General features: G+C 39.0%; 1 protein-coding gene across 1 annotated transcript in view; it reads right to left on the bottom strand.

Moving 5' to 3' along the window:
- The window catches only part of CENPF (centromere protein F), an 80848-nt gene extending 63930 nt beyond the window's left edge, over positions 1-16918 (bottom strand). The window contains exons 1-5 of the mRNA XM_044004265.1: positions 16797-16918; positions 9295-9535; positions 6794-6990; positions 3109-3224; positions 50-141 (exon numbers count right to left, since the gene is read on the bottom strand). Coding sequence (XP_043860200.1) covers positions 50-141; positions 3109-3224; positions 6794-6990; positions 9295-9456 — 567 coding nt within the window. The 5' untranslated portion in view covers positions 9457-9535; positions 16797-16918. The remainder of the gene's footprint in view (positions 1-49; positions 142-3108; positions 3225-6793; positions 6991-9294; positions 9536-16796) is intronic.
- Positions 16919-20991: the final 4073 nt, after the last annotated feature.

The raw sequence follows: 20991 nt of genomic DNA, 5'->3' as shown, positions 1-20991 counted from the left end.
CTGTAACAAAACAGGTTTTCTAAATATATATTTCAAAGAATTAACTTACTTTAATTTGCAAAGCTTTAATCTCTTCCTCTAACCTTTTCCGTTCTTCAACTTCTTTACTATATTTTTCTTGTAGTTCTTCATACTTGGAAACTAAAAACAGATGTGAAACACACCTAATTTCAGGAATAGAATTTCAGTTCAACCAAGTAAAATCCAAAGTATCCATCCCAAAGGAATCTAAAATTGACGTTTGAAATTCTGAATGACAACAAAATAATTTTGTCACGACAAGAGAACTGTTAAATTACTTAAAGGAACCTAAAAATGAATACAGAATGAAAGATGCTAAAACATAGGTTTCAGAAAAACTTCTCAAGGACTGCGCACGCGCGCGCGCGCACACACACACACACACACACACACACCAAAATTCCTTTTAAAGACATACAATTAGAGGTTAGATATGAATAGTTAAACTGTTATAGTCTTATCCATTTAAATACATTAGGTTAAAAATAAACTGAAAATGTGCTTTAATTACTACTGTCAGAGTAAGGACTGGGATTAGGGTCTCATAAATTCCTATTTAAGGATCTTGCCACTATATTTTCACAAACCTTGTTCAACCTAGAAAGAGAACTTGGAATTAGAAAAATATAGACCTGTTCTTTTCAAAACTGCAGGTTTTTCACTCTTTCTTGACTTTGGAATTAAGTCAGTGAAGTGCTTTTGACCTGAAGTCTGAAACTTCTTCAATGTTTTCACATCCTTCCTTCCAGGAAGAAGGATATAAACTGTAGAGTATAAATAGAAGCAGATGGTGATGCAGCAGATCGAGCACTGGAACCTAGAGTCAGAAGACCTGAGTTTACATGTGGCCTCATATACTTACTATGTAAACCTGAACAAGTCATTTATCTGTTTGCCTCAGAACGAAGATAATTATAGCACTTACCTCAGAGTTGTTACAAGTATCAAATGAGATAACATGTATAAAAATTGATTAGCACAGTGCCTGACACATAGTAGGCACCTTATAAATGTTTATTCCTTTCCCCTAAATTAACTTGAATTGATCAACTATCTTCTATGTAACTTGTGGATACAGATGCTTAAAAGTGTGAGATTGTATACTGCTGGTAATTGCTTGTGAGGATAGGATTTACAAAGCAGCTGCTTATAAAGCATCTAGTATAGATGAGAAATGTTTTTCATTTGAAAGGAGGATGGTTCTTGTTGGGTTTTTTTTCCCTAGAAGCCATTGGCGGGGGGCGGAAATGGGACAACCATGAGCAGTAGAGATAGGTCTCTAAAACACCTGCTTGCTATAGTTTGGAGAAATATCTTGTGCTAAGCAAGGAAAAACATTTATATTCAAACTAATTCAGTAAGTCAACAATGTCTATACATTGAATTTCTTTTTTTTTTTTTTGGTGAGGCAGTTGGGGTTAAGTGACTTGCCCAGGGTCACACAGCTAGTAAGTGTTCAGTGTCTGAGGCCAGATTTGAACTCAGGTCCTCCTGACTCCAGGGCCAGTGCTCTATCCACTGCGCCACCTAGCTGCCCAAAGTGAATTTCTAAGCTAGAGGAAATTGTGATGAAATGATCATTCCCCAAATGTTGACATTTTATTCTCGCTGTGTATGTGGTGGTATAAAATTGTAGGGACCCTAGATAGACACCTAGGAGAGGAAGGTGAGGTTAAGAGGATGGGAAATGTGAGCCAAAATTCAAATTGAGCAGAGAGAAGTCACAGATATGAAGTGTTTTATAGAACCCAGCTAATGTCAGTCTTTCCCAATTCTTCAAATGGCTTAAAAAAAAATAACATGGTCTAAATGCACTCATCCCAAAAATTGGTAGGAAAAACAGTAAGGACCACCAGCTTTGACCTGGAAAATAACAGAGGCTAGAATTTGAGCCTTGGAAGGCATAGTAGCTGAACACAGGAGATATTTAGGTAAGAGCAAGAACAAGTTAGTTATGCCAACCAAGATCCTCTATCCTACTGAATTTTTTTTGGCCATTTCAACTTAGTTCAATTAAAAAAACATGTATTATGCTTTTATTTGATACTATATTTGCAAGGTACTATACAAAGCCCTAGGGATAATAAGACAAAAACAAAACAGCTCAACGGAAAGAAGAGCTTGTATCCATGTGTAGTCCAAATGGGAAAAATGGAAGCCAGACAAGTAGAGAAGGGCATAGAGAGAAAAGGGCCCACAGCAAAACTGATACATGTGCACATGGACACAATCCGTGTCTCTCTCCTACCCTCTAACACATGCATACACACAATCACAGATGCAGACACAGAGGCAGAGCTGAGATTCTAGCAACTCTCAAATTATGTCCTATTATGTGATGGTTGTTGTTGTTGTTTGTCCTTCATTCTGGAAGAAGACCGTGACATTGGGGAGGGAGTCCTTATGACTTGCAGTGATTTGGATTTAAGGGAGGGAGGGCTGTGCAAAGTCACCAGCCTCACTCTCATCTTCAGAACCATCTGAGTCCACTGGCAAGATACATTTTAGGATGACTAGAGATGGCTCCAAATACAAGAAGAGCTTGGCCTTTTTAGCTAAGGCCTTCAGCAGGGTCTCAGTTTGCTGAGGCAACACCCGTTAATTAATTAAGGCGAGATAAGAAATGAGGCAAAGAAAGGCCTCTTTTACCTAGCCAAAAATAAGTAAATAAAGTGGGGGAGGGGGGCAGGAGGACGAGGACATCTGTAAGGGTTTCTGGATAAAAGAGAAACAACTGCCAAATGAGGGCTAGACTGGGACCTACTGTTGGCCAATCAAGGAAGCCACAGTTATTTTGGTTTAAGGAGTGGTCAGTAGAAGAAACCCAACACATAAAGGACAAGATTCCTATACAGAAAGAGGGATAGAAGGGAAAAGAAAGGAAGGGAAGGGAAGGGAAAAAAAAGAGAAAAAGGAAGGAGCTTTGTTGCCCAACTGGAACAGGGCAGTTGGGTCCCCAGTGGAACAGCTGTAGTATGAAAGAAAACCTCAGGCAGAATTGCATGCTGGGATTCTAGTATACTACTCATACTCCACCCTTTGAGGTCCTTGCACTAAGCTCTTACAACCCAAGTACCAAATCCTTACCACTCTGATGACTTGATTGTCCAGAAGCAGCAGAACTCTTCTGCGGTGTACTGTTTAGTGTTGAGACATCTCCTGGCAACACTGCCAGATGGCTTCTTTCAAGTTCAGATTTACATCTGTTAGAAAAGGAATTTTAAAATGTGCTAATTTTAGAAAATAGCAAGTGAATTATAGAAACTATACATTTCTAACTACCTATACATCATCCAGAAGACTGAAACCTCTTTCAGATCTAGTCCAGGGTTTTATTTTATCTAATTCTCTTTACTGACACTGCAGAAAGAAAATAACGATTGCTGTTACTTCCCCAGTAAAAGGCCCACATTTGGCTCATGACAAACAATTGTTTGGACAGGAAAGAGAAATGAAAGGAAAGAGAACTGTTGGGAACAAGGGCAGATTAACACTCAGAACCTCCCACTGACACAGAAACTCTTAGAATGGCATTGGCATCTTCTTTGCAAAGAAAAGTGATGGACATAGTAACATTCCCCTACCACTTTCTATCCTGAACATGTTGTCAATCCAATGGCTTTCATAGTAGTTAGAAGGGCAGATTCAGAAACTTACTAGAGGCACACCTCTGATTGCCTATTTCCTCCTTTGGTTTGGAGTTGGGGTGGGGGAGGGAGGGAATGGAGCTAACCTTAGCCCCTGTCTCACAGGGTTATCGTAAGGATAAAATGAGATATTTTAGTAATTATTGCCATTTACCATAACACATCCAAATCATAGAGGGAGGTGTTAAGGGCTAAAATTCTAGCTAAACTGTCTAAAATATCCAATGAGTGGTCGCCAATAAATTATAAGCTTTAGCAAGAGTTAGACTTTTAAGCATTTATTAAGGAGAATAAGAATTTGGTAAAGAGAGAGAAAGGCCTAGATTCCTATCTATTAAAGGGAGAGCGCATTTCTAGCTCCGCTCTCCACCAGAGTCCAAAGGCAAGAGAGTCAGACCGAGCGTCAGTCTCTTCCTTCCTCCTCCCACTATCCCGCTTCACTTCCTGACACCAAAGAAAAGACTCCTGGTCTTGCCCTCAAAGACCTTCGCTTCATGGGCGGAACTCTTCTACAGTAAGTCTCCAGCAGGTGGTGACATTCCAATCGTTACAGAGGTCATACAAGAATTACAAAACAGTTTTGAGAAATTGCTTTCGGAATGAATTTACATATCATGTAAAAAAAAAATCCCAATACTAACATTATTGCTTCTGTTGATCTTCAGCCTCAATCTTACCTGAATCCCCCAAAGGTACAAATCATAATCCATTCATACCTTCTCATCTTGGGGTAATTTTGACCATGGCATTCAGCACAGATCCAGTTTGATCACTTGACAACTTACTAGCTTAAGCTCCACAATATTTTTGGCTACTTTCAAAAAATGAAATTGATCCTCAAAAAGAAAGAATGGCTACCACTAAATATATTAGAAACAATGTGTGGGCAATTCTAAGGCACTCCAAACAGCAACATTACTAAAGTCTGGACTCACTTTGATGGGATGGTTAAGTCTATTGAATGTTTCTTAAGAATGAAGGATGAGGGGCAGCTAGGTGGCGCAGTGGATAGAGTACCGGCCCTGGAATCAGGAGTACCTGAGTTCAAATCCGGCCTCAGACACTTAACACTTACTAGCTGTGTGACCCTGGGCAAGTCACTTAACCCCAATTGCCCCGCAAAAAAAAAAAAAAAAAGAATGAAGGAAGAGGGGCAGCTAGGTGGTGCAGTGGATAGAGCACTGGCCCTGGATTCAGGAGGACCTGAGTTCAAATCCGGGCTCAGACACTTAATACTTACTAGCTGTGTGACCCTGGGCATGTCACTTAACCCTTATTGCCTTGCCCCCCCCAAAAGAAAGAATGAAGGAAAATTTGAACATTTGAAAGCAACAAAGAACCAGTAAAAAAGTTAAAGAAAAAAGGGAAGGAAAAGATAATTGTCAGATACTCCTAATAAAAATTCCCAGGTTTAAATTTGGGGGAATTGGTTAAAGCAGTACTTCATTTCCTGTGATTGCTTCTTCTTTTAACAAGAATCCATTTTGTTGGGGGGGGGGGGGCGGGCCAATAAAAAGTGCCCAGATCATCATTTGCAAATCCAATGAGTCCAATTTGGCCCCATTACATATATCAAGAGCCTTAGAAGGAACATAAGTACACTTCAATTTTTGTAAGGAAAAACTAGTAATAAATGCAAATGTTGAATACTAAAACTCTTTCCATAACTAACATTTGGCTAACTAAACAAAAGAATTCTTTTCCTAAAACTGGTGTTGGACAACAGAACAGATATGTACTTTTAATGTACACATACTTTTATATCAGAGTTTGGCTCAATGTCATAGCTACAGAATAACAGCTAACGTGAACTTCACACTTCAGGATTTGCAAAGCATACGTTATCTCATTTTATCCTCAGAACAACCCTGTAAGGTAGATTTTACTACTATCCCTACTTTACAAATGAGGAAACTGAGTCAGACCAAGGTTAAGTGATCTGCCCAAGATCATAAAAAAAAATTTATGTCTGAGGCAGAATTTGAGTGTACATATTCATAACTCCAGGGACAACACTCTATTCACTTTTCCACCTAGCCACACCTGAGTGGTGGAGAGCTGGAAAGTACCAAAGGAATTATGCCACATAGGTAGTGCTGTGGAAGGAATGCTGGATTTGGAGTCAGATAATCAAAAATTTAGGATCCTATGATCTCCAATTCTAAGTCACTTAGTAATCACAGAAACATCGATTTAGGATAAAAAATCCATTTAATTCTACACTTTCATTTTATAGATGATGAAACTAAGGCCCAGAGAAGTAAAGTGGCTTGTCCAGGTCTCCCTGGGCCACCTTCCTCATATTCAAAATGAGGAATTTAGACTACAAGATTTCTAGGGTCCCTCTCCTAGCTCTAAAGCTAAGATCTTATAATTCAAGCCAGGGATAGCTAGGTAGCCAAGTGGATAAAGGACAGCCCCAAGTTAAAATCTAACCTCATACTTATTATCTATGTGACCCATGGCAAGTCACTTAATCCCAACTGCCTTAAAACATCTGGAACCATCTCCATTTGTCCTGATGTATATCTTGCCCCTGGACCCAGAAGGCTCTGGAGGAGAGAGTGAGGTTGGTGCCCTTGCAGCCTTCCTTCACTTAAATCCAATTCATTTTGAGTCACAACATCTGTCATAGTCCTCTTCACAATAATGAAGGACAAACAACCATAATATAATCCAATCCTAGAGAAGTCATCGCCTAGGCCTTACAGGTTTATAGATTAAAGTTGCAAGGGACTTTGGAAGTCTAATCCCTATAATTTAAAGGTGAGGAAACTACAGACAGAAAGATTGTGACTTGCCCAGACAGTAAGTTTGAAAGCTAGAACTAGAACGGGGAGTCTGTCTTCAAATCCTACACAAATACTACACCATGACACTTCCCAATTTACCCAATCTATGTAATAAAGCCATGCTATAACAGACTTCCAATATACAGGGTGTGCCAAAATTCTTAGAGTAGTTTTACAGCTTGCTTTAATACCTTATTAATTAGTTCAATAACATTATTAGATTCCTCTCAAATTAAAATATTTTAGCTTCCAATAAAAAGAAAAACTACAATTAATTCAATTAAAAATAAAAAGCTGTAACAACTTTCTAAAATCACTCATCAAAAGGGTTACCTTTTAAGTTCCTGTTCCAGTTTTTCTATTTGCTTTTTATTTGAATTTAGCTGTCCTTCCTGGAAATTCACTTGTGACTCTTTGACCTGAAGTTCATGAGAAATCTTCTGCCTCATTTTCTCCAAATTATCACATGTTTCCATCAAGCTCTGATTCTCCCTTTTGAGGGTGGCCCCCTCATTTTTTTGATCTTCAACCTAATTTAAATCATCAGAAATCATTTAAAAAATTTTAAATAAAGTTCTTCCTAAATTTACCAAACTTGCTGCCACAGTTAAAACATTCATTAATCAATAAGTAAAGTACTGAACAAAAATTTAAGAGTCTAATATATGTGTCACGAATTTTCTATTTCTGGGGGAAATGTAAAGGGCCAAGAAAGTTACAATCTAGTAAAAGCAACATTCACTCAAAACATTTACAGCCAAGGTATTTTATAAACAATTCAGGTTTCATTTCTTTGAAATAGGGAGACTTTCAGGTTAACATTCCTTGAATCCTTTAAAAAAATGTATTTTAAAGATTTAATATCATCCAGGCATAGCTGTCTGCCTTCAGGCAGGGTTGCACCTATAGTGTTATAGATAAATAAGACTGCATTATATTTTTTTTAATTCTTCAGTAAAAGGAAATCTCCAAACCTCCCTTTAAAAAAAAAAAAAAAACATTCCAATGTTCAACAGCCCTGTAATCACATTCTCCTTGTGCCATGGAAATAAAAAGACATCATGGAAAAGCAGAAAATTGCTTCTGGCTCATAAAAAATTAGGAGTCAGATTTTTTTAAATGTAACTTTAAACTTGGACACTAATCTACTATTGGTGGAGTTGTGAAGTGATCCAGCCATTCTGGAGAGCAATATGGAACTATGCCCAAAAGGCTATAAAACTGTGCATACCCTTTGACCCAGGATTACCACATTTGGGTTTATATCCCAAAGACATCCCCCAGTAAAGACCTATTTTCACAAAAAATATTTATAGCAGCTCTTTTTTGTGGTGGCTAAGAATTGGAAAGCCCATTAATTGGGGAAAGCTGTGGTTTAAGATTGTAATGGAATATTATTGTGCTATAAGAAATGACAAGCAGGATGGTTTCAGAAAGACCTGGAAAGACTTATATACCACCTCCAAAGAAAGAAGTGATATCAGTTGAACACAGCCTGATGCACACTATTTTTCATTTTGTTTCTTTTATTATAGTTTTCTTATACAAAATGACTAAAATGGTACCGTTTTACATAATTGCACATGTATAACATATATCTGATTGCTTGCTGCCTCAGTGAGTGGGGAAGGAAGGGGGGGACAGAATTTAGAACTTAAAACTTTAAATAAAAATGTTTATTGAAAGTTTTCAAAAAAGCCATGTAACCTTTTCCTTTTTTTATAAATAAAAGTATTTTATTATTTTCCAGTTACTTATAAGGATAGTTTTCAACATTTGTTTCAATAGGATTTTTAGTTCCAAATTTTTCTCCCACCCTCCCTTCCCTCCCTCCTTCCCAAGAGGGAAAGCAATCTGATATAGGTTATATATGTACAATCACATTAAACATATTTCTGCATTAGTCATCTTGTTAAAGAAGAGTCAGAGCACAACGGAAAAACCTCGAAAAAAAAGGGGGAAAAAAAAAACAGTCCAAAAGTAGAAACAGTATGGTTCAAATGCATTCATAATCCACAGTTCTTTTTTCTGGATGTTGAGAACATTTTCTATCATGAGTTCTTTGAAATTGTTTTGGATCGCATGTAACTTTTTCTTAAAGACCTCCAGTGTGGGGGAAGACAGTGTTTTGCTAGAGCCAGGTAGAACCAGCTTGAAAGTACTAATTGTTTAGATTTACACTGTGAACATTTACTCCTTGGAAATTAGCAAATGGCACAAATCTGGGCTTGATTTATTGTTCTGTTGATTGCCAAGATTTAAGAAAGTGATGGTTATAATGACTATTAAACTTTAAAATGTATTATTCTATACAAAACATATATATGTATAATTTTAGAATACATTATTTCTTGGCAAGTATTTTTGGTCATAAATTTTAAAATATATTTGCTTCTAGGTGGCAATCAGAATAACAGTGTCACCAATTAAAAGACCAAGTATACAATTAAGAGATTTGGGGGGTTGTTTTTAATTACTCCAGGGTGAAAAGTTAAGATACCACACTACATCCACCTGAGAAAGAAATGCCACCTCCCTTTCCACTATTTGTTAACTGGCTTATTAGTCAAGACTTCTGGAGTAATACCCCAAATAAGCTCTTGGTAGAAGACTCAATGGGACTTAGAAAACCCCAACATCAGCAAGCTGAAGGATTTAGAATTGAAGGAAAAAATTAAAAGTTTAAAACAAAAATAAGTGACCCATAAAAAAGTAACAAAAACTTTTTCCTCAAAATATAAGACAACAGATTAATCATTAATACAAGTCTTTCAGTCATGAAAATTATGTAAACAAGAAATTCTAATGCTGGTGATAAGTCAATCACATACTACCTTCTGCTTCTGCTTCTGCAGCGCAGCCTCTAGGGATTCCAGCTGAAAGTGTCTTTGTTGTCTTTCTTTCTTCAGTTTGTCCAGCTGCCCTTCAAGCTCCTGAATTTTTTGAAGGGCTCTAGTAGACAGACCTTCTTTCCATTCCTCTAACGCCCAACTCATTTTGTTCTATCTTGTTTATTACTCAATCAACATTTAAAAATGAAAAAATAGGTTGGGAAGAAGAATTCAATCACTGCTCCTATGGCATTAAGGGAAAAAAAGATAGCACAAAATAGAGATTAGTAGTTTTAGGTACCATCCTTTTTACCTGTTCTACTTTGTATATGGAAATGCCCATTTTACTTGGTATTGGCTAAATCCAGAAAAAAGGCAATTTTAAACATTCCAAAAATGAGATAAAAAAATAAAAATGAAAAAAGGAATTCAGTCTCAGAGACTAAACAATCTGTTCACACCCAGGTTCTGTAGAGGCAAGTTAAAAGTAATGTCCAACTAACACAGAATCCACAGAGCAAGCATTTAAATGTCACATCCCTGGTACAAACTGTTCAACTTGCCTTGCTATGTATGGGATTCCAGTCACTCACCTGGAGCTCTTGTTCTTCTTTCCTTTCAATCAACAACAACAACTTTGAACCCAAGACACTTAAGGTACAAGTTAGTAACAGCTCCTTTTTGTCCCTGCTTCTTTTCTCTTTTCTGCCTATGTCTTTTCTCATTTCTAAATTCTGCCTTCTTATGCAGTTTTCTACTTTTCCATTGCTTTATGATGCAAAGTGTTTGAACAATTGTTCAAATTTTATCTCGGATACAACTACCACCTCTGGGACCCCTGGACAAGTCACTTACCCTCCCTCAACTTCAATTTCCTCATCTGTAAAATTAGGGGTAGGATTAAGTAGCCACTGAGGTCCCTTCCGGTTCCAGAGCTAAGATGTCTGAACAAATCATAGTATGTGGATGTAATAGAATATTATTGCCCCGAAGACACAAAAGAAAACAATTCCAAGGAAGAAAAATGGCATTTGTCTGAAGAGACTAATGTGGGTGCACATGGAATTTAACAGCTGAGATTTTTTAAAAAGAAATGTACAAAAGATGGAAGCAAAGCCAGAGAACAGAGGATGAATATAAGATCATGGCATGGCCCTAGAACCATAGTATCAGAAATGGTAAAACTCAGAATGAGGCAAGGCTGGTGAGGAAAGCTAAAAACAATCCCCCAAAAAAGGGTTTTAGCTATATTAGGAGAAAAACGAAAACCAAAGAGATAGAATCTTTGCTTGGGATGAACAGAATAATGATAACCAATAACATGGAAAAAAGACATTCAATTCTTTTGCTGCTTCTCTTTTCTCTGCCAAGAATGACCTAGAGGGGCAGCTAGGTGGCGCAGTGGATAGAGCACTGGCCCTGGAGTCAGGAGGACCTGAGTTCAAATCCAGCCTCAGACACTTAACACTTACTTGCTGTGTGACCCTGGGCAAGTCACTTAACCCCAATTGCCTCACCAAAAAAAACCAATCAAACAAAAAAAGAATGACCTAGAAATAGAGAAATGAAAAGGATACAAATGATTAACGTGGAAGGGATGCCCAAGATAATTAAGATACTAAGACTGCACCCTGATGCCTCCTTTGACAAATTCAAGTCACCTGACCCAGACAACTTACATACTTGAGGACTAAAGAACTAGCAAAAGGGATTACTGGGCCAATATTAATTATATCTTGAAAGACCATGGAAAACAAGACATGTACCAAAACACTGGAAAAGGACAAATGTCCCAGTTTTGGAAAATGCTAATTCCCAGGAAAATTCTACAATAGTTCACTAAGGAAACAGTTGGCAAACACCTAGAAAAGAAAGCAATGACTATAAATAGCCATTATGACTTCATCAAGAACAGGTTGTCTTAAACTAACTTCATTTTCTGTTTGAGAGGATCACTCCATGTTATAGATATAAATTACCAAGACATAATAACACCTGCCTGTGTGAAAGATGGAGAGATTTGGATTGGAGAAGAATATAATCAGATGGATTCAGAACTGGTTGAAAAACTGGGCACAGTCATTGTTAATTAACTGTGGTTAATTTTTGTTAATGGCTCATTGTTAACATTACAGAAGATCTCTCAAAGAGTACCTCAGTATTGTAAGGGGCTAAAATTCTAGCTAATCTGTCTAAAATATCTAATGAGTGGTCACCAATAAATTATAAACTTTAGCAAAAGTAAGACTTTTAAGCATTTATTAAGGAGAATAAGAATTTCATGAAGAGAGAAAGGCCTAGATTCATCTATCTATCTCAGGTAGCTACAGTTCTCCTGCTCTCCATGAGAGTCCTGGCGAAAGAGTGCCAACCTTGCCCCCTCTTCCTCCCACAAGTAAACATCACTTCCTGATGCCAAAGAAAAGCCACATGTCTTGCCCTCAGGTGCCTTCTCCTCATGGCAGAGCTTTCCTATAGTAAGTCTCCAGCAGGTGGGGTCATTCCAATCGTTACACTACCTGTGAATGGCCCTGTGCTTTAATACTATTATTAATGAACAAAGTAAAAGACAAAAAGTGCTCGTTTGTTGACACAAAACTGGGCGATATTGTTAACCCAGTGAATAAGTCAGAATCCAAAAAGATCTTGACAGGCTAGAGAATTATTAGGTTGAATCTAATAATACAATTAGGTACAAAAATTAACTTTATGAATGAAGGATGGGGAAAGCATGGCTAGATAGCAGTTGCTCTGAAAAAGACCAAAGTGTGGAGGCAGCCAGGTGGCGCAGTGGATAAAACACCAGCCTTGGATTCAGGAGGACCTGAGTTCAAATCTGGCCTCAGACACTTGACACTAAGCTGTGTGACCCTGGGCAAGTCACTTAACCCTCATTGCCCTGGGGGCAGAGAGGGGAACTGGTAGGAAAGGGTTTTGGACTGCAAGCTGAATGTCAGCAGTCTGGTATAGCAGTCCAAAAAGCTCATGTGATCTTGGGCTTCATAAAAAAGAGGCATGGTTTCTAGAAATAGGGAGGTATAATCCCACTCTACTCTAACCGCCTCAGAGATCCTCACCCAAGGCATTATGTTCAGTTTGAAACACAAAAGTTTTAAGAAGAACTCTTATAAGCTGGAAGGACAACCAGGAAGATAAAGGGCCTTGAGTCCAAGCCTGACCTCTCCTACTTTTGTCCTTGAACCCATCTCTTCCAGGAGTTTGGCAAATAAATCATTCTCTCTTTCTCATCTTTAATCTTCCTTATACCATGGTTCCTTCCCTATCCCCTGGGGCAGCTAGGTGGTGCAGTGGATAGAGCACTGGCCCTGAAGTTGGGAAGACCTGAGTTCAAATCTGACCAGACACTTACTAGCTGTGAGACCATGGGTAAGTCACTTAACCCCAATTGCTTTAAACATCTGGGTCATCATCTCATTCATCCTGATGATATTCCTTGCCACTGGACCCAGATGGCTCTGGAGGAGAAAGTGAGGCTGGTAACTTTGCACAGCCCTTCCTCACTTAAATCCAATTTGTTGCAAGCCATGATATCTGTCATGGTCTTCTTCAAGAATGAAGGGCAAACAACAACAAACAAGAACCCTTTCCCCTACAAACATGTCCAGATCTCCCTATCTTAAAAAAAAAAATTAAAACCCATTCATTTGATGCCGCCATCCCCTTCAAGCTAACATCCTAAATTGAACTGCTCCTTTTCGAAGAGAAATTCATAGACAAAGCCTTCTGTACTCCTCATCTCCATTTCTTCACCTCCCACTCACTTCTCAAGCCCTTGTAATAAAGTGTCTCAACCCAACACTGGACTCAAACCATTCTCTCCAAGGCTACCAAAACTTCTTCATTATTAAATCTTTTTCTACTCTTTTTTTTTTTTGGGGGGGGGGCAATGAGGGTTAAGTGACTTGCCCAGGGTCACACAGCTGATGTCAAGTGTCTGAGGCTGGATTTGAATTCAGGTTCTCCTGAATTCAGGGCCAGTGCTTTATCCACTGCACCACCTCGCTGCCCCCTCTTTTTCTACTCTTAATCCTTTTTCATTCCTCTGACATTCTCATTACTAGACTTTTGTGACACTGATGTTCACCTCCAGTTTGTCTATCTACTCCTTAGCAAGTCTCCTTTGCTAAATCATTCAACAAGTATTTAATCACTTATTATGTGGCAAGTACTACACTAGCCAATGGACATACAAAGAAAAAAATTAGAGTCCCTACCCTCAAAGGGCATATCTTCTATTGACCAGACATCCCAGAACCCTGAGGTTGCCCTAGAAAAGTGGTATGGGATAGCAGTGAAGCATCCCCATGAAGGATGCATATAGCACAGAAGGGAAGGAAGAGACCCTCGAGTAAAGGAGAAGGTTGCCAGGGACAAAGAAGAAAAAAGAATCAAACAGGCATCAAGGAGAAGGCACAAAAGTGACCCTGACATCTCCCTCAGACACAGCATACCCACACCCTGAACATGTGACCCTGTCCCTCCAAATACAATACAAATATAGCCCTCGACACAAAAAACCGCCATCCACTAACAACTTCTTAGCCAAATACGCACCACTCAGATCACCTCGCGGGCATTAACCTTACACGGGCACTAAGCCTCACAGATAAGTGACACATGGACATATATTCTCAACCACTCAAAAAATACAAAGATCTCTCACTACTTTCCAGTTTGATAGAACCAGCCAACATTACTCTGAGGAGATCCTCAGGGACCTCCATGCAAGATTGGGGGAAGCATGCAGGCAGGTCTCCCACCCTGTTCACTCCCAGCAAAGATAGGATCGTCTGTATGATGTGTGTGTGTGTGTGTGTGTGTCTGAATTTATCTTGAAGAATGTGTCCAGAGGGAAGGTGTATGATGTCTGTGCATGTCTGTGCCATGATCAGTGAAGGCATTCACTTCAAGGGATTCAGTCACATCTCAATCTCTGGATAGGGGGCTAGGAACTCTTTAAAAGAAGGGCCTTTTGGGGATCTTGTCCCACTTACCTCTGTGCCCATTAAGTGCCCATTACCCTCGCCCCCAATCCACTCTAAGTTAGTGAATAAAAATATGTAGAGAGCCTGAGAAAAGGCACAGCAACAGGGAGATCAGAAGGGGTCAGGCACAACAAATGAGATATGTAAATGGAGAGATTACAGCTCTCTCGTGGGAAGGTTCAACAGGCTAAGTAGACATGGCTCTTTGATAAGGAGGGAGAAGTAAGGAACCTCAAGACTAGGCTAAAGGGGAGTCCCTGGACAAAAGGCTGAGGGAGGGCCCTTTGAAGCTTATAAATGCTCACCCCTTTCCAAAACCCCAACCCTGGATTACTCCTACCATGTAGCAAATATATGAAACTGGCTGTTTGGGATAGTGCCCTTCTATTAAAGTTTTTCTTTCATCCAATACAAATCATGGTCGCTGTTGTCTAGGTTCTAAATTATTATTCTCCTCCTTTCTCCAGGATTTCAGTACCAACTCATTATCTTCTCCACAATTCCAGTCCTTATACTAGGAAACTTCAACATACTGATGCTCCCTCAAACACTCTAATTTTTCAGCAATTCAATAGCCTCCAATCAATTGACCTACTCCTTCATTCCACCTCAGTAACAAATAGAGATGGTCACACCATGAATCTCCCTATTACTTAGAAATGTTCCACTTCTGTAATAACTGACAAACCTCTATGTAACCATAGCTTCTTATCAACCCCTCTCTCCTTCCCATACGTTATCCATCCCAAACCCACTATGCCTATATTGTATCCTCCAACCCCACAACCACCAAGTAACCTCTTCTCAATCTCGACACTATTAGCTAACCAGTTAAATTCCAGAAGTTTTTTAATCCTCTCACTTGTCTTATTGCCACTCATCCTTTGCCAAAGCTAAACCTTGTATTATTACTCTCGCCATCTACACTCATGCTGCTTAACAGAACTAAACAAAGTCATGCAACTGAGCTGTGTGCCCTACAAGTTTATCTAACATCAAATGGGTCCTCATAGCAGCAAGGCAATTCCTTTATTCCTGTCTAAAGTGATTCTCCTAACTCACTTCAACCACACAATCCATTCAAATGTCTTCTCAAGTGAGCACACAGCTCAACCTCCCACCACCTTCTCAGCTGAAGATCATCAGGTAATGAAACAATTGAGGCCACTTGCAATGAAATACTCCCCTTCTCTTCATCTCAAAACCTTCAGATATCATCCCATTCTTCTACCTATAGGAGCTGTTTCAGAGAAACCTGGCAAAACTCAATATGAACTGATGCAGCAAAGTGAGAACTAGGTAAACAATGTATACAACAATACTGAAAAACTTAAGAATCCTGATCAATATCGTGTAGTGACCAACCACAATTCCTGAGCCAATGATGAAGCATGCTACCTACTTCTTGATATAGGTACTGGACACAAGGTGCAGAATGAAAAATGCATGGCCAATGGGGGAATTTGTTTTCCTTGACTATATGACTATGTATATTTGCTACAATGGTTTTGTTTTCCTTTATTTTTTTTTAATTTGGGGGGGAAGGGGGAGGGCCAGAAAGGGAACAAAATATATGCTTAATTTTTAAAATATTTTTTTAAAGTTTGACTGTTGTAAACAACAAATATTTTGTGCTATTTTTAAAACATCCAAAAATGTCAGAATATGTCTTTTACCCTATCAAAATAAAACTTCATACCGAGCATGGGAAACAGAGTTACACTGCTTCATTATTTGACTCTAGGATAAAACAGAAATGCCTTTACTGGGAGTTTAATGCCCTTCACAATCCGACTTTAATTTGGTATTCTCCATCCTACCTAGAACTCTGAAAGAGCATAGGAAGCCACAGGCCAAAACCAGGGTCAGAGTTCAATCTGAGAACAGGGACCCTGGAATTGTTAACAAATTCATTCCAATGGGGGAGGGGGGGATAAGAAAGGGGAATAATCTAGTCACCAAAAAGGAAGAATAGGAATTCCATTGCTGCGGAGGGGGAATGGGATATTAGAAGCAAATATTCCTTCTTTGCCAGGAGATGCGGCAGAATTCCTTCAATTGGAGCGGGGAGACTCCCTGGTTGGGGGCAGCAATACCTTCATGTTGGAGGGGATGGGAGGGTTGGGGGGGGGGAGAGAAATAACTTTATAGGGGCGGGGCTACCTTCATTATGGGGGAGGGGCAGAGATACCTTCATTACCACGAGGAATGGAGAACATCCTTCATGGGGGGGGGGGGGAAGGGTTGGGGAAGGGAGTGGCGGACGGGAGGGAGAAGGGATGAGATACCTTCATTAAGGGGGAGAGGGGGGCAGGGGAGAAGAGAGAAGAACATCTCCTCAGTCCACAGGTCCCGCGGTGCGGAACGTGGTGTGCAAGGGTTAACCCTTCTCACGACCGGGGAGAAAGGGACGTTTTACAGAAACGACTCGCGACCACTTCCACAACCACCTCACCCCCCACGACCTCCCGCAGGGCGAGAGTCTGTCCCAGTCCTTACCTTACCACAACGGTAGGAGACCGACCTCCGACGAAGGTCCAAAAACTCCGGTGCCGCGTCCACCACCACACGAGCCAGAAAAACACTCAGATTCAAACCCGGCGCCTCCTCCGCTACGTCAGTTACATTCGCAGCGCACCGTGCGCAGAGCGCTCCTGTTAGCCCATTGGTCCAGCTCCTCCGAGGCCGGGCCAATCCGCTTCCGCCCTCCAGGGACGCGGCCTCTGATTGGCGCATTTGTATCAATTTAAAAAACAATCCTGCAGCTGACGAGCGGCGGTAGGTTGTTTGGCCGGCAAGAGCTTCTTCTAGGTTGCAGTGTTTGTGTGTCGGCTGCTCCGTTGTTGGTGCTTGGGACTGGGGTCTGAGTGCAGACGCTGACGATTGTCCTTGGTTTCGTCCCAGAGCCTACTCGAACCATCTCGAGCTTATATGCAAGCTGCCCTATTTGTGAGCCTGTGGCATCTCTGTGGCGTACAAACGTGCTTTCTCTAGTCGTGGAAACCGGAGCTTTTTTTTCCTGCCCCCTCCCCCTTCCGCTTCTTAGTCTTGTCACTAGTGATCCATCAGAAGCGTTATTAATCATTTCTGACCTGTTTAAAAATGCTTCTTTTGACATAGCTACACCCGATTCATCCATATTAGGATTTTTCTTTATGTAAATAGTATCTGCAACATTTAAGCAAAGATAATGAAGCCAAGTACTAAATAAACCTTTTACTGATGTGTTAGTTTATAAAATCTTAGAGCTGAAAAAGATTATGTCCAATACTCTCCTTTTACAGGAGAAGAAAAAAAAACAAGCTCTCAGAAAGCTATGTGGACTGAAAAAAAGAGGGGGAAATGGTGGAGTAAAGGTATATGCTGACATTTTTGTATCGTTTTTTAAATAGCACAAAAACACACAAAATAACAAAAACCATGTTCTAATTTGCAAAGCACTTTCCATAGAACAAGCCTTGCATCTTCAATGAAGCTGACTTGCTTTACTCTCTGCTCACATCTTAAATGAAATAGACTTCCAAGCATCCTGATGAAAAGACAAGAGCTGTGTAGTATTTTAGTTCAATCACAAGAGTGAAGAGAAACATGAAAACATAAACATGAATGAAAAATGATAAAGAACTAAATAAGATATGTGTGTGTGTATATATATATATACATATATATATATGCACACTTATATGTCTACTCTGAACCTTACCATCAGAGACGATAGAGGCAATCTAATTTGAAAAAGCTAGGAAATGTTTCTGTTATGTTTTTCTGATCTTAATAGAAAGAGGAATACACTGGGGCTTAGGGGAAGGGAAAGAAAAGTTAGGGGAAATTATCTCATAAAATCATGTTGTGAAAGTAGGCATCTATAAAAAATAAATAGGAGGGAAGAGCAGCTGGCACAAGCCACTCTCATCTGAACTCTTAAAAGAAGGAAGAATACGTACATATACATATACATATACATATACATATACATATACATATACATATACATATACATATACATATACATATACATATACATATACATATACATATACATATACATATACATATACATATACATATACATATACATATACATATACATATACACACAGTTGGGAACAAATACATTTTATTTGACAGGGAAATAGGACAAAAAGGAGAGAAGGAGGAAGGAAGAATTAGAAGAAGGATAGATGATTAAGTAAGGAAATCATCCTAAGCAAAACAAACTCTAAAGAGATACAAAATATTTATAGCTCTTTTTGAGGGAGCAAAAAAATAGGAATCTAAGGGGATGTTCATAAATTGAGAAATGGATGAACAAGTTATGGTATATAAATGTGATGAAATACTATTGTGCTATAAGAAATTATGGAGAGGGTTTCAGAGAAATCTGAGAAGACTGGTATATATGAACTGATGTAGAATAAACAGAATCATAAGAACAATTTCTACAATAACAACAATATAATAATTACAAACAACTTTGAAAGAATTAGGAACTCTTATCAGCATAATGACCAACCATGATTCCAGAAAACTGATAATGAGATACACTACTCACCTCCTAATGGAGAGATGGCAGACTCAGATAAATTTTTTTGGACACAGTCACTGTGGAAACTGGTTTGACTATATATTTTTGTAATAGGTTTTGTATTTCTTTTGTTAATTGGAAAATGGGGTGGGGACGTGAGAATGCCTGACTTTGCTGACTGAAATATTTTTTCAAGGGGCAGCTAGTTGGCACAGTGGCTAAAGCACTGGCCCTGGATTCAGGAGGACCTGCGTTCAAATCCAGCTTCAGACATTTCACACTTACTAGATGTGTGACCCTGAGCAAGTCATTTAACCCTCATTACCCTGCAAAAAACAAAACAAAACAAAAAAGCTAAAAAATAAAATAATCAAAAGACAATTTACATAAAAGACTGGCTGGCTCGAGAAATCTATGGTTCTCTGTGTGCGTGTGTTTTAGAGAAAAACATTCTACTTTCATCTGTGCTTTCTCAGATGGTAAATATTTTATTGCTACTAAAAATAATGTTATAATACTATAAGGGAATAAATAGATATTTAATGAAATAGAGGACTATCAAATAATTCCAGATGAAAAGACCAGATCTGCATAAAAACGTTGAAGGACAAACACAGGAATTAGGAAAAACACAAAAAAGTAAGTATGAAAAAACAAGGATAAACTGCTTACATTCTGATAGGAGGAGATAAAACAATGTGTCTCCTCTGAACCATATGATCATCAGCATTTCTTAAAGGGAGTTAAATTAGAAGGTCTAGGAGAGGTTCTGTTTCTGTCTGGAACATAAACTGTTCTCAACTCTACTAATCCATCCCATTCCAGCTTGCTTCACATCTTATCTGTAATAACCTGAGTATGATTCAAACTGGCCCCCTAGTACCTTAGGATCAAATTGAAATGAAATGAAATGAAAACATCTTCAGTTCCTTCAATCCTCATTTGGTATAAACTTGAGGTCCTTCTCCATCTTGTACCATCCTGTGGATATTCTTTAATGTATCAATAGCCTTCCTAATACATGACACCCAAAACTGAAAGAATTCTTCACATGCAGTCTGACCACAGTTAGAGTGTAGTGGAATGATATCTGACTAATCCTAGAATCTCAATGTGTAGTATAAAATCATAATAGTTCTCTTGGTCTGTATATCACATTGTTGACTTATATTGAGTTTGTTATCCACTACTCCAATTTTTTTGTTCCAGATTAACTGCTATCTAGCTACTTTTATTGTTGTTTATCCAATTAGTAGTGTCCAACTCTCTGTGACCTCATTTGGGATTTTCTTGGTTGTGAAAATTTCTAAGTCGCAGTGTTAGACAAAGAAAAAACAGTCTCTAAGACAAAGAAAATAGGTTTATTGAAAGAAGGATCCTGTCTCACAATAAAGCCGGTCTCAGGTCTAGAACCCAAAAACCCCGAGCCTCAGGATCCACAGATACTTGTACAAAATGACTCCTCTAAAAATTTAACAGAATCCAAGTGGTACATATACAATAAGTATGAGATAGAAAGAAAGAAACCATCAGTCAGATAACAGCATAGTCACTTGCCATTATATATACCTACTTAAAATAGCCCTAGGGGCAGCTAGGTGGCTCAGTGGATAGAGCACCGGCCCTGGAGTCAGGAGTACCTGAGTTCAAATCCGGCCTCAGACACTTAATACTTACTAGCTGTGTGACCCTGGGCAAGTCACTTAACCCCAATTGCCTCACCAAAAAAAAAAAAAATTAAATTAAATTAAATAGCCCTGTTACTAAGTAACAGGCTTATAACATAGGAAGCCATCTATTGGAATATGTCTTTGCCATCTCAGACGATGCCTCTCTAACCTCTAGTCCTCTGAGTTGTTTTCTACTATCAGAGATTTCCACCATATTGCTTTAAGTGTGACTTTCCAACTTCTTCCTAGCTCAGAAGTGACTATTTTTGGTATTTGACCTTTAAGCTGATTAGTAGCTATACCTAGCAACAATTGGAAGTCAGATAGATGAGTTCTAGGTAAGTGATAAAGTAGACAAGTTGACAATATAGCATTTGCTCCTACCAATATCTATTTTATTTCATTTTAATTTGCTTAAGCTACTAAAGAATATCTAATTTTTTTTTGGCAGGGCAATGAGGGTTAAGTGACTTGCCCAGGGTCATACAGCTAGTAAGTG

This window comes from Dromiciops gliroides, chromosome 4, assembly GCF_019393635.1.
Source record: "Dromiciops gliroides isolate mDroGli1 chromosome 4, mDroGli1.pri, whole genome shotgun sequence".
In the NCBI taxonomy this organism is placed as follows: Eukaryota; Metazoa; Chordata; class Mammalia; order Microbiotheria; family Microbiotheriidae; genus Dromiciops; species Dromiciops gliroides.
The sequence above is the reverse complement of the archived record's forward strand: the minus strand, read 5'-3'. Positions and strand labels throughout refer to the sequence as shown.